The sequence below is a fragment of the Magnolia sinica genome, chromosome 12 (assembly GCF_029962835.1).
Source record: "Magnolia sinica isolate HGM2019 chromosome 12, MsV1, whole genome shotgun sequence".
NCBI classification, from domain to species: Eukaryota; Viridiplantae; Streptophyta; class Magnoliopsida; order Magnoliales; family Magnoliaceae; genus Magnolia; species Magnolia sinica.
Window position 1 is genome coordinate 47780409 of NC_080584.1, and position 14743 is coordinate 47795151.

The window sequence follows — 14743 nt, forward strand, 5'->3', positions numbered from 1 at the left end:
TCTTGCAAGGATCTGGTTTCCTTGCATATCATCTGAGGATTTTTAGTTGAGAATTTGATAATGTTGTGGAACTTTTTCAGTCAGTCTTGCTACTAAATGAGTGAGAAGAAAGGGGAAAAAGTCATGAATTTTATCTTTCAAAAAAAAAAAAAAAAAAAAAAAAACAATAAAAAGACATGAATTTTATGCTCTCTCTTGTTTCTCTTGTTGGGATCAGTCTGCGTAGTGTTTGCTTTTCCTCCATTGCATTGTCGTTCATTTCTCATTTGATATATGCCTGTGAAACAGTTGTTGCGTTCGTGCTAACATGGGTTATGGGACAACGATACATCCAAACCTCCAAGATAATGCCAGCTGGAGTAGTTGCTGGTCTCAGGTATGTTTACTTGAAAGATTGTTCCTTTCATGCACATGTTCTTCGATGTTTGGGTATAACTAATTTGTTAAGCTTAATTACTTTTTTTTCTGCTCTCTACGTTTCATCTAACTGTATTTTCACCCATTTTGAGTTTTATTCCCTGCCTACATCTAAAATAAATACTAAGGGTTCATTTGGGTAGGGGATCCCACATAATTGGAATCAAGTATAATCCTGATTTTGACGGGCCCCATGCCCTCCATGTAGGATTTGCTGCAGTAAAGCTGTGCTTTCCTCTGCATAAATGCAATTTGCAGCCCTTTATTTTTGTTATTTATTTTTATTTTTTTTCTAAAGCTTCCTTAATTGCATTTATGCAGAGGAAAGTACTGTTTTAATGCTGCGAATCCTACCTGGATGGCATGGGGCCTGCCAAAATCAGGATCTAATCCTGCTTATGCAGGATCCCCCTACCCAAACAAATGCTAATTGTAACTCTTCTACTTCACTTGAGATTCTATAATTTTGTCGTAAAAATTGTCAAAGTGTGGCTAGTGATGATTCTCTGCCCATTCTAATATGCGTCTTTGTTTGGGTGGGACACACATCATGCACACTTTGTGGCATGTCTTCTATGCATTTAGATGCTTGTGGTTTATATTTTATTTGATTTATTCTCGGCTTATGTACATTGTTTGGTTATATGTGGATGCCATTAAGTGTAGCATGGTTGTATAAAGCACAGAGATACATGCATAGCCCACCTTACTAGAACTCATTTTCTCTCTAGTAATTGTTCAATTTTTAAATCTTTATAATGAAATTTATGGAGTTCTCATGTAAGAATTACAAAATTTTAGTGATTCTAGCTCAATGTTTTAATCCTCTTCATACATATTAGGAAGTCTCGAGATTTGATAGCACCTTTGGACTATTTACATGAACAAATATACATTTCAGTTCTTAACTTTCTTGAATTAACACAAATTACATAAATTCTCCATGCCTACCTATGTTTTAGTTTTTCTTCGTGCATTTCGATACTCATTCATTATTTCTGGGTCTTTAGCTCTGTATGATTAGCTTCATAGGTTTGTTGTTAAAGAACACAAAGGTAAGATTCCAAAATGTCAATCATGAATGAAGTCTCGAAGGATGCTTTGTAGAAAAACTACACTCGATGTACTCGGAGATACATGCACAATCCACCTTATTAGAACATATTTTCTCTCTGGATATATTTCTTGCATTTATTTCTGTCATCAAATACCCACACTTTGTGCGGATACTTAACGTGAGAATCAAATGCATGATCAATATTTCTAGGGAGGTACGGAGATTTGCTGCTGGAATTTTGGCGTGGCATTTAAATTGGAAAATGTAAGTATTACAATCTATCCAACCTTGAATAGGTGACTTGATGAGGACATCGTGCACACGCACGCCCGCACACCACCACCCCTACGCACGTACGTACGCACGCAGAAGGAGGACCCCACCATCGATCTGGCTCGATGATGACGTCCAGGGAGGGTCTCCTAGTTAGAAGACAACTTTTGGTTCAGAAAAGTGGCCCGATAGTCAAGAAAAGCCCACCATGGGATCTCATGATCGTGGCCCACTCGTCGAATTGGTTTTATATTTTAGATTTTTCTTATTATTATTATTTAGAACATCGTGAACGCTTTAGATTTCCTTGTTTGGTTTTTATTCTAGTTTACTTCATCGCCAAGTAATAGGTGTCGCACATGGTGCGAGTTTTTGGGTATAGGGTTCTCCCTATAAATAGGCACCTTTTGTAGTTCTTTTCATTCATTGAAGTTAATAAAAAAATTCCTGCTTTATTTTTCTGCTCTCTTCGTGAGTTGTGGAAGAATTCAAAAGTGGGTGCGAAGCTCTCCCTTTTCGAAGGGCTAACTACCGTGGTGCGAAGCCACATCGATCCCAATTCACCCCCATCTTCCATCATCTTTTTTTTCCATCTTCCCCCACCATCCGTACTTCGAATTTGTCCTTTTGTTGCATCAGATTTCTTCATTGAAGTAGGTTTCCAGATTTCGGCCCGCAGGCGAGCTGAAACTTCGGCTGAGCACCACGCACAAACCGTACATCGGATCGAGCTGAGATTTGGGGGTTTTGGAGTCCATCCCTGGCCGACCAGGGACAAGGTGGCCTTTTTCTGAATAGTGGGCCCCACACACGTGCGGCCGGGATCACACGCACGTCCGTCTGGGCCATTGTTGTTGTCCATACGCGGGATCATCTTTTGGTTCAGGTTTTTATCCTTTTTTATCCTCTCATAGCCGTTTTTTCATGAATCCTAACCCTATATTACATGATCCCTAATTGATTTGCCCCTTTTTATCACCTTAGGGTTCCTTGAATTGAAATTAAGGAATCCCTTGGATTAGGGACTGATTTTTATGCATGAGTAGTTGATTTTATTTCCCTTTGACATCGTTTGGCTTATAATTTTATTGGTCCAGCCCTAGCTTGTGTCGGCTTGGACCCGCATAGATTCCCTTTGACATGAATGTTTGGATTTTCATGTGGGATGTGGAATTTGTGTGATTATTTCTGAATTGGTGTGATCTAAGCCTGCAATCTTGCATATCATATTTAAATTCACGTCCTGCGTCATGACTGATTTAGACGATTAGGCAAGTCTAGGAAATTTGGCGTGGCATTTAAAAATTAGTTTTTTTGTCTTTATATTTATGGATGACTAGTGAGGAAGTCTCACTCAACTATCTCCAATGTTGGTGCGTTAGCCACATCTCTCTTATTATAGAAACTCATTCCCAAATGAACGTCGTTTGTAATAGAAGAAGAGAGAGAAGTTGTGGTGTATAAGGTGAAGACTCGGTCAGATGGCACACTTGAGAGGAGCGAGTTTGGGCTGACCTCCTGGCTGTTAAAGACTGCCTTTGAGAAGACCGACTTTTGTATGTCCCGCTTGCTTGTTTGGAAGGTAATAATGAAGAATAGGGGGTGAGCTGGGAGTGGAACGGATGCTCCCTCATCGGAAAGCCAATAGAAAGATTCGATTTTGACTTCGTAGAGCCGGTGACCTCAACATCCCTCCTGCTCATGGTGTTTCACGATCAGTATTGGAAATGAACGGAGAAGTGGTGGAATGTATTTTTCCTATGGCTAGTAACGAGGGGTCAATTGAGATCGATGAAAATTGGACACAATCGGATCCTCCCTATCTCCTGATCGAGCTTGTGTAGGTAGCCATAACCTGAATCAAAGTCAGGAGCACCATTCATATTTTGCGTGACACTATTGCGGGCAAGTTATGAAATTGTTCTCCCACTTATCCATCTTCTCGAGCATTTTTCCCTGTTCACTAATAAATTGACTAATTAAACTCATGTTTCTATAATCAATTTGATCCCCCGATCCAATTGGGGGCAATCAACCGGACCATGACTCCTGTGTTGGGAAACAGATCGCCTTTTGAAGTTATCCAATTTTCACTGATCAGGTGTGATCAGTCTTATCCGTGTAAGAATTGGGAATTCCTCTTCCAACCATTCCCGATACATCATCCTACTAGAGGACTTGGGTCTATGCCAATTAAAGGGACGCAAAAAGCATTCCAAAATCTTACCTTCCCAACGACTGATTAATGCCCAACCTTTTTGGCTTCCCCATTTCTTGCCACCATAGACGAGACTTCCGATTCCTCATATCCTCGGCTAGTTGAGGGGAGGGAATGACAGCTAGCTCTTCCCCCGCAACAAGTTCAACTTTCCTGTTGAGGGCATCTGCTACGATTTACTAAACGCAGGCGCTTACAACTCAAAGATTCTTTCTTTTGAGTGGATTGCCCCTGCCCTAACTGAAATGGGGATGGGGGAGCCTAAGCTGAGCATAGGAATGGACTTGACGTACGACTGCTGGGATGAGCCCGAGTGCACAACTAGAGCGTAGTGTGACGGAAGCCGAACCTACCACAAGAAAGAGGGAAAAATCTGGAGGAGTGAGTGTTCCGCTTCCAATGTTAGTCGTCTTTTCCCGACGTGTGAATTGCAGACGACTCTCCAGTTCCAATCCACTGCTTTCATAACAGTGAAGGTTTCTTACTATTTTTTGTATTCGGATAGGATTTCTATTGGCTTGGTCGGGAGGCTCGCGTAGTTTGTTACGTCAGCTCCTTGTAACATTTCACTTTGGTCATTCTGAATTGTATCATTGATAGAGTGGATCTCCCACCCGCAAAAAAAAAAGAAAAAAAAAAAGAAAAAAGAAGAAGAAAATAATAGGATTCGTCATCTTCCCTGCTCCCTCGACCGTCAACTCCCATCCAGCTAAGCTGAGGCTGCCAGCATGTTGTATCTAACCACACTGTGGCAAATCGACTCCATCTTCGTGAAATATACAGAACAAATCTTCCTTCACTGACAAGGCCGAATATAGAACTGGCACGGAGGAAAAGAATCGCATAAGGCAGCTGCTAGATGCAAAATTTGTCAGGTCCTTTGAATCCGCCGGCAGAATTACATGAACGAGCGACAAGACCGATTGCATAGCCGCAACTATCTCGTCCAATTCTAGTGCCTGTTAGAGATCCGGTTTAGCGAGTAGTTGATTTGATTTGATTGATCCAGTCCCCCCAACAGTTCAATAGCCGCAACAGCCGCCGCAGACAGTGCTCCACTGCTATCGTCAAGCTTGGACATGGTGCAACAAAAAGAGAATTAGCAGAAATCGAAATCTACTTATACCGAGAAAAAACTAGCTTTGGGTATGGAGAAAATCACCTTTGTTCTTTCATTTTTTATCTAAATCCTCAATGTCATATTCCTCCGGGTTTCCATGATCATCTAGAGACTCAATCACGCAGCCTCATACAGTAGACATCATTGTTATGAATGCTATCTCCCAGCTTTTGAACATCGTTTTTGAGGACATCTTTCAGAGCCATTTGTTGAACCTGGATTGAATACAAAGTCTTTTCCGTCGTAAGTAGAGACAACAACCTTAGGGATCCAGCTTCAAAGTCGTTGCGGCTGCGCATACGTTTTGAAGCTGGGTCGCTTACGTTTTTCTGCTGAAAAAACGTAGTCATCGCGCTCCCGCGCGTACTCATCGCCTGGGTTAGTCACTGCCCAGGTGATTAGATTCCAAATGGTTTAAAGCTGTCTATGTGTTTTCAAAAGTGAGATAATTTTTTGTCAGGTCGTCGCATTCAATTCTTCCCGTATAGATCTTTTTAACAGAGGCTACTTTGCTGAGATTCTAAAGAATAGTATTAATCAATATTCGATTGATTGGTCCGAGGTTATCGACAAACAAGATTTGTCTAGTGTTGAAGTCCCCTTCCGGGGGTGATTAATGCGGGAGGTCTCGTGTTTGAGACTCCCTACTGGGGGTGATTAATGCGGGGGTATTTTCACACTGTGCTCAAGTGGGTTGGCCTGTGGAATGTAGGGGCACACTTGGGGTGGGTGGCCCGCAAAACCCATGGATTTGGGGCCCACGAGGAGGGTTCGGCCGAGGACCTAACCTATGGATTTGGGGCATGGGCTATGCGATAAAATGGATTAATTCGCCATGATCTATCGGTTCGAGCTTTTAGACCAAGTGGTTAATTGTCTTGCATAAAAAAAAATTCTAAGTTAGGTGTTGTGCGTACATACTAAACTTGATTGTACAAGAAGGGCTGAAAACAATTGACCCCACTAGAGAGAACACAAGAGAGTGTAAAATACATAGGGGGGAAGTTAGGTGTTGTGCGTATATACTAAACTTGATTGTACAAGAAGGGCTGAAAACAATTGACTCCACTATAGAGAACACAAGAGTGTAAAATACATAGGGGGGTCACCTTGAAGATTGAGTACATGGAGTGATATAATCCAACGTTTGAATGTGAAATTCCAAAAAACTTTAAAATTAGATGTATGCACGCATTGAAATTTGACTTTTGAAATGTTGGATTTGGCCGTGGAATTGGAGCTTGCATTCCTTGAATATGCGGCACGTGATAGAACATATGATTGGTTGCCTAGTTAAGATGATTGGAGCAAAGCAAAACAAGTTCGTAAGTTTTTCAAAATTTTTTATTACTGCACGAATATTTTTTTCTGGAAATAAGTATCACACGCAAATTCGTTTCTTCCATCTCTTTGGAAGATTAAGGAAGCTCTAAAAAAAGTGCCAGTAAGGGTGCAAATTTTTTATAGTTGATGGAAATTGGTATGTAAATGAAGTTAGATAAGTACTGGGAAGAATGCCATTTGTTAATGGCCTTAGCGGTTGTTCTTGATCCTTGGTACAAGATGAGTTTAGTTAAGTTCATCGTTATGAAGATTATTCTATTGAAAGGGCAGTAACCAAAACCCCCAAGGTTCGTGATGCAATCAAAGAATTGTATACTTTGTATGTTTCTACTTTACCCACAACAAGTGATAAAGAAGTTAGAGCTCCATGTGGTTGTAGTACAAGCGATGACAATGCGCTCGATGAATACATGTCTTGCTTAACATAAGAAGAAACAGATGATCAGACAGAAATCATAGTTAGACTTGTATCTCAAAGAGCCAATCATAAAATGCTCGGGCTCAGTCTTTGATGTTTTGGGATGATGGAAGATGAGCACAAGTGAATCAAAATACCCTACACTATTAGTGATGGCACAGGACGTACTGTCAATTCCAATTTTAACAGTAGCATCAGAATCTTCTTTTAGTATGGGGAATAGGGTTGTGAGCAAGCATCGAAATTCACTTTTACCAAAAAACAGTTGAAGCATTAATTTGTACACAAGATTGGTTGCGTCCGGTTTACAGAGGTAGTAGTTTTGATATTGAGGATGAGGATGAGGATGAAGAGGAGATCGAGTCTTAAGACGAGACTGCACCTTCAACAACATCAATATGATGAAGTTATAAATTATTAATCTGTTGAAAGTGGTGTACTGTGTACTTGAATGTATTACACATAAAGAAATGCAATGACTTTTGTTTCATTTTCTTTATATTATGCTTTCGTTGGAACATATTTCATTATTGCTTTTGTTTATCACATTGCTTCTGTTTAACTTTTACGTCATGTTGTTCGTTTCTAATTTTTATTTGATTCCTAACTGTGCCAAAATACCTTTTTTTTTTTTTCGAAAAACGGTGTAAATATTTCGTCATCTGACCCATCAACTGACGTTTGGGACTACGATTCCCTAGTCCACTCCCCAAGGTATGGAAAAATGAAGATTGTGTCGTTTGCGTGAGGCAAAATTTGTTAACAAAACTAATCGGCTTAGGTTACACCTAGTATGTCGGGGTGGGGATGCAAAACCGTGTCCTAATGCCCTAAAGGAGGTCCAACTTCTTTTTCAGGCTCTTATAGCCAGTGTTTTAAATAGCGGTAGCGTGTTGCGTAGCGTTCAACCCTCCGTAGCGTGTAGCGAAATAGCGTAGCGTGTAGCGTAAGCTACACAATACTTTTATTTTTATTTTTATTTTTAAAAAATATATATATATATATATATTATATGATAAATATTAAATAGTAAGAAGTTGATGGATAGGGTCTTATTATTTTTAAGTTAATACATGTCTCGTGTACAATTTTTTAAGGGCCCGAATTAGGCGGGACTCGGATTGTGAAGTGTAGCACATAAGTGTCAAAGTTTTTTGGGCCCCACCATGATGAATGTGTTATATCCACACCGTCCATCCATTTTGCCAAATAATTTTAGGGCATGAGCCCAAAAATGAGGCAAATCCAAATCTCGGGTGGACCGCACCATAAGAAACAGTAATAATTAAACGTCCACCATTAAAAATTTATTGGGGGCTACAAAAGTTTTAGATCAAGCTGACATGTGTGTTTTCCCTTCATCCATGTCAGTGTGACCCAATTAACAGGTTAGATGGAAAATAAACATTACAGCGGACCGTGTAACAAAATAGTGCAAGTGCACTGTTCAACGTGCACCGCAGAACACAGAATAATAATAATAATAAGTGCGTGGCTGTGAAACAGCCACGCAGTCTATTCCGGAAATGAAAAAGAAGAGAGGGGGAAACCGAAAGAAAAGAGGGAAAGAAGAGAGAGAGAGAGAGAGAGAGAGAGAGAGAGAGAGAGAGAAGAAGAAGAAGAAGAAGAAGAAGAAGAAGAATCAGAATCAGAATCAGAATCAGAATCAGAGAAAGAAGAAGGAGAAGAAGGAAGAGGAGAAGAAGAAAAAAGAAAAAAAGAAAAAGGAAGGAGCGTACCTATTTTTGTCTCAAGATGAGATTGAATCGCTGAAAACTGTAAATATTGAAGCTCCACAGCGATTGGTGGGGAGAGGAGCAATGTCAGCAGCGTCGGTTTGCGCCTGACAGCAGATTTTCGACCTCAACATTGAAGGGTGGGGAGAGGAGCAGCGTCGGCAGCGTCGGATTGGCCCTGTGAGAGGATTTTTAGTCTCCAAATGGAAGGATGGGGACAGCAACTGCGTCGGCTGCTTCGGTTTGGGGGTGGAAGCCCTTTCGAATTAGGTTTTTGCTTTTTTAACTTTAGTTTGGCTTGTGGTGTGAGTTCACCACTATTTCCTGCACTGAAAAAAATAAAATAAAATACCAAACAGGTAGCGCACGCTACCTGCGCTACACGCTATGTATCTGTAGCGTACGCTACGACCCCTGTAGCGCATGCTACAGGGGAAAAACGCTATTTGTAACGCTACGTAGCGAAATCGCTACGCTACGCTACGTAGCGTATGCTACCGTTACGCTACGGGCGCTACTGAAAACACTGCTTATAGCTTCAAATAAGAAACCTTCCACCACATCTAAACATTTCACAAGAACTCTAATTGGCGAAAGTTTTGATGCACAACATAAAGAGAACTAGCAGGGAAGAGGAAGAGGAGGAAGCTGGATTATATTAGCATTGGAAGAAGAGCAATTACAACTCACCTTGAAACGTAGTATGGAAGAGGCTTTTAGACATTGGCGATGTCCTTCAAGACAACATGATGCCAAAGTAGGATCGAGCATTAGAAAAAAGAAGAAAGGGTAACAAAGCATCGAAGTTTCCCTCCAGTATCGGTGCATTTTACTGGGTGTTGGGTATTCTATATAAATCTGCTCACAAAGAAAGCTTGAAAAATCTAGTTAAATATATACAAGAGCACGATGAAAAACCCTCTCTACCTCCAAATTTAGGAGAGTTGAACGAGTACCTATGTGAAGATTTAGATAGCAGCTCGAGCTTGACAAAAACACAAAAACAAAAACGTATCTATGGATGGATCAGACGGTGAAAGTGATGGTTCCGGTTCAGATGCAGGAGGTAACTATCATAGACACATCTATGGTTATATGCCAAGGAGGCACTCCCCCTATGGAAGGTATTAAGTTGATGTTGAACACTGTAAGTTTGTAATATTTTCATTTTTCTACTTACAAGTCGACTTTGATTTTCACTTTTGCATATATATGATCGATTGGATTTTATGTACAAACTTGAACTCCAACTCGACTCGAAAGCTCGAACTCGAACTTGGCTCGAGCTGGCCCGAGCTGCTGACCGAACTGAGCTGGCCAGTATGGCTTGAGGACTGAGCAAAGCCGAATTTGAGCTGAGGTAGGCTGCTGGCCAAACCGAGTCGAGCTTGGTACAACTTGGCTCAGATCAGCTCGTTGTCCAGCTCTAGAAAAAAGGGTGTGGCTAATAGAATTCCGATTGATATGTTCTATCTAGTGATTGGAATTTCAACAACTACAATGGCCCTATTCATATCGAAACTCAGATATTTTAAATCCAAAAGAAAACAATTTGAGTCAGATTTTGTCTAGTGAATCTTTTATCTTCTTTACCCAATAACCAGACAATGTCACTATCTATTTGGGAGTGTTGGACATGGACACGATGTGTCAAACATGGGGACCTAGAAAACCCGAGAACCAACATGTTCATACAGTTATATGGTAAAACATGATTATTAGTTCAGTAAGCCTAAAATATAGAAATCATATCTAGATAAGTAAAAATCCATAGATACCATGTAATTTGCATGTAAGTTATACTGCAAGGAAATAAACCAGATTGTAGATTTTTCTTTTTTAAGATCAGAAATTTTTCAGGAAGCAGAGTACCATTCCTACATTTAGGGTTACTTATGAAATTATTGAAACTAGTGGAGTAACCTATGTAGGCCATTTTTTATTTTTATTTTTTAAAATCTTAACAGCAAACGATTCAGATCCTTAATAGCTAATGACCTGCTATCCAAGTATTAACATGGGGTCCATCATAAGTATTTGATTTCATACAAGTCTTTGGTCTTCCCCACTTTCCCCCTGATCTTGTTGGTTATTCAAGGCAGCATATCCGGGTCTTCCCCACTCTCCCCCCGATCTCGTTGGTTATTCAAGGCAACATATCCAGGTACAAACTGGCGAATTGGGAAACAGTTAAATCCAAGAACCTTCTACAACATATCGTATGTATGTGTGTGTGTGTGTGTATATATATATATAAAGATCAGTTGTCTCAGAATAAGAAGTCTTCAAGTCATCAAGTGGCTAGCTCATCCATATATGAAGGATTGAAAGACTTGGATGAAAGGTGTTGACTTGGGTGACGAGTCATGCCCCAATATATTGATGGCCTACATGTCATTGGGTTATGTTTCTTTTCATAGTTACATCCACGACTGTTTAAAGATCAGATAAATAAAGAATGCCCATTTTATTAATTGGTGTCTGATGGGATTATGTTCGAAAGATTAAAGGCAAGTGTGGGAGTAGGATTTTGGTGGGCTGAAAGCTGAGCAAGGAAACCTGTTTTGTTTTTCTTATTAAAATAACATGCAGTTTTGAGGGTGAGTTACTGAGTTTAGAAATCGTTAATAGACTCTCCTGGCCCAACCCTAGACACTCTAAGATATTTTTTCGAACCTGCTCCGGTTTTGAGTCAAGAGAGAGAGAAATAGACACATTCAAACCTGCTCCCATTTCGAGGAAAGAGAGAGAGAGAAATAGACACATTCCATTGCACTGATATGGGGTTTTTCATAGTGATTGAGGACCGAGAAGTGAGTTATTTATACCAAGCATTCTTCTTATGGCTAGATCCGATCTCCTGATCCCCCGTGGAAAGGAAAAATATTTTTATGTTCCTCCTTTCGGGAAAGGAGAATTAGGGAATACCTATTGATTGTTGCTTTCTCTATTCCTCCTAGAAAAGCATGAAAAAAATGAGGCTTGAATGTATGATCCTTCCATGACCTTAGAATAAAAGGGGCGATCTTGGAGTTCTTGGTATATGAAGATGCGTTGTTTGGTGCTCCATTTTCCCATTGAGGCCAAAACTAAACCTGTGCTCGAGAGATGGTTGCCCATATATTGATAAGGGATGTATGGATTCTTGAGAAGAGAGGAGCCATGGTGTCCACCCCCGGACTGCTCTGATCCCACAACCTTAAAAATCAGCAAAACCAAGACGAATTATATGTATTGCAACTTTAGTAAGAATAATTATACAAGCTGGGCCTTTGATTACAATTGATGGCTAGGGGATCTAAGCTGGGGCTTTGATTACAATTGATGGCTAGGGGATCTAAGGTGGGGCTTTGATTACCATTGATGGCCTAGAGAGATCGATGAAAAAGAATGAAGAGATTGATGATAAAGTTACTAGTAGAATTAGTTCTGGGTGGATGAAGTTGAGATATGCCTTTGGAGTGCTATGTGATCGTTGCATGCATATGAAACTTAAGATTTTGTAAGATTAGCTATTTGGTCGGCAATGCTTTATGGGGCAGAGTGTTGGGTGGTTGGAGGGAACATGAGTCGAGGATGAGTGTTGTGGAGATGAGAATGTTTTGATGGATGTGCCAGAAGAATAGAATTCAGAATGAGTTCACTCAAAGGGAAACTGCTTTTATTGAGATAGGTCACCTTGTACATGTGTCATCACTGTCGTCATCATAACCTTGTCCAACTATTCTGATCGGATTTACTGATCCTGTTTTGCCAATCACTCTCAAGACACTATCCTTAGTTGATAAGCTCTCATATCCCTTGTCACCACCTCGATGCAGGTCCCTTTGGTCAATTTATATTTAAGAGAGGCTCCAGTGCTCTTGGAGCACTGTAATTTAGTAGTGCTCTTGGTTGCATTGGGATACTTGGACAATCCAGTCCATTGATCTAGATAGTTCACTAGGTTCGGCGTTCGTTTCATGAGCTACCATGCAAACATCACACCTGACAAATATGAACTATTTGATTAATATAGACGGTCAAGGTAATATGCAAGAAATAAGTCCAATCAACAATTTTATTCATTTGTTAGGGCCTATCATGGATTGCTTATGACTCTTAAAAATCAATTTTGTTAGGCAATTGTAAGCATCCATCCATGGCTTTGAACATGGACGGCTGCAGAAAATAATAGTGAATCAGAGATGGATTAGATCATGCAATCAGTAAGACTTTTGTATGATAGCCTCTGAAATGTGTTCCAGAAATAATGGGCAGTTCAGACCCTTAAAAAAATAATAATAATGGGCAGTTCAGATTGATTTAGTTGACAGTCCCAGTCAACCGGTATAGCTAGGTGCACAAATAACTTATAGTGCTCTGAGAACACTAGCATTTCTATATTAAGCGATGATCATCATCATCATCATCATTGTAGCTTTATTTATTTGAATAAATGACATAAGCCAGCAAGTTCTTGCTTCCGAATCAAAGCTGTATCTTCTTGCTCACTCATTTCTTAGTATTTTATTTATTTATTATAAATGGTCAGAGTCTGTTGTGCTTGAGCCTGGTAATCTGATTAGAGGCGAGCTCCAGTGTTACCGGGCAAGTGGGGCCCACATGGTGTATGTATCACATCCAACCCATCCATCAGAGCTGTCCCTTCAGGTTACATTAGGGACTGAAAATCAGATTAATCCAAAACTCTGGTGGGACACAGCACAGGGAGTAAGGTGGGAGGGAATGCCCAACCTTCATTCTAACTGGGGCCCACCTAATTTGCAGAACAGCCTGGTTTTTTTTTTTTTACCTGACCTCTCATCCAGGGCAGAAGGGTCTGGACAGTCTGGATTCCATACGTATGACATGGTGGGCCGCCCATACTAGTCTGGGCAGGTTCTCCTCTCAACTTGTCCCCCATACTGTGGAACACCTGAGTTTCTGTTTGGGCTGATTTTTGGGGCCTGGAGGCAACCCATCTGATGGATGGGTAGGATGTCTTGTGTACATCATGTCAACTGCACTTCTTCCTCTTACCACCCTAGCTTACAGAGGTACCGATACCACTGGAGCACCCCATCTGATTATTGGCCATAGATTGGGTTCAGTCAACTGTTATCCAATCCAATGCCAACCCCACTTAAAAATGCTAGTTTAATTGCTGGTTGGTGAGCGTTGGATTCTTTCTTTTTCTTTTTTTTTTTTCTTGGTTCGAGAGAGTAAGTTAGATTTTAGTTGCGTATTTGCTGGGTTTCACTCATTCTTCCATATCACACTTGATTATTGTGCATTTTTCAGTTCTAACATCTAATATTTCGGATGCTAATGTAATTTCATTTGTTGGTTTGTTGGTTTATTTACGAATCGGATGGTTGTCGTGCAGTGGGCTCATGGCCTTATTTTACATATACAAGATTGCAACTGGTGGGAATCATTTCCCGGCTAAAGTCGAATGAAGCTTCAAATGGTAACGTTTATGTATGTTGGATTTGCCAGTTTCAGAACTTATTATTTTGGTAGATTCATGGTTGTATTCTGTTACATTTTGATGATATGGTGGACCATTTACGTGAAAGTAGTGTTTGAATAAGGGTTTTCTTTCATTTGGTTTCTACACCCATGCAAGTAGAGCCTTGCCAATCCACACATGCTTTTCTCTTTTTCTTTATTTGGGTTCAATCCCTTATTAGTATATGATTCGACTCAAAATCTAGCTGGGTCTGGTCAACCCAAAGACTCAATTGAATCCTTAATGGACCCAACTCGATTCATCGAACAGAAAACCAAGTTGCTGTCAATGGTTTTCTGGTACAGACACAGTCATTCTTTGGCGGATCCTCATGCAAGCTCGTCCTATTAAACTGCGTCATGACTCGGTGGAGTCAGCTGATTTTTTGAGTCGAGTCGATGAGTCTTTTTCAAGTTCTGATCGAATCAGGCTCTCCTGTGAGTTTCCGAGAGACTCGGTTTGAAATCTTTTCTACTGGAGTTGACTCGGCTGCGTTGAGTCGACCAGTTTTAGAACTATGCTCACACAAATTGGAAGGTTTATAATGCCTTGCATCCCAATTCCAATTGTTCCATGTTGTATGGCCCACCTGAATTTTGGATCAACTTAATTTTTGGGCGTCAGTGAGAATATGAGGGGGAGCACATAGATGGATTGGATGTCATG

At 40.4% G+C, this 14743-nt stretch overlaps 1 protein-coding gene across 1 annotated transcript in view; it reads left to right on the top strand.

Moving 5' to 3' along the window:
- The window catches only part of LOC131221324 (protein FATTY ACID EXPORT 5-like), a 40843-nt gene extending 26661 nt beyond the window's left edge, over window positions 1-14182 (top strand). Inside the window, exons 2-3 of the mRNA XM_058216541.1 lie at window positions 289-376; window positions 13952-14182. Of these exons, the coding sequence (XP_058072524.1) occupies window positions 289-376; window positions 13952-14024 (161 nt within the window). The 3' untranslated portion in view covers window positions 14025-14182. The remainder of the gene's footprint in view (window positions 1-288; window positions 377-13951) is intronic.
- Window positions 14183-14743: the final 561 nt, after the last annotated feature.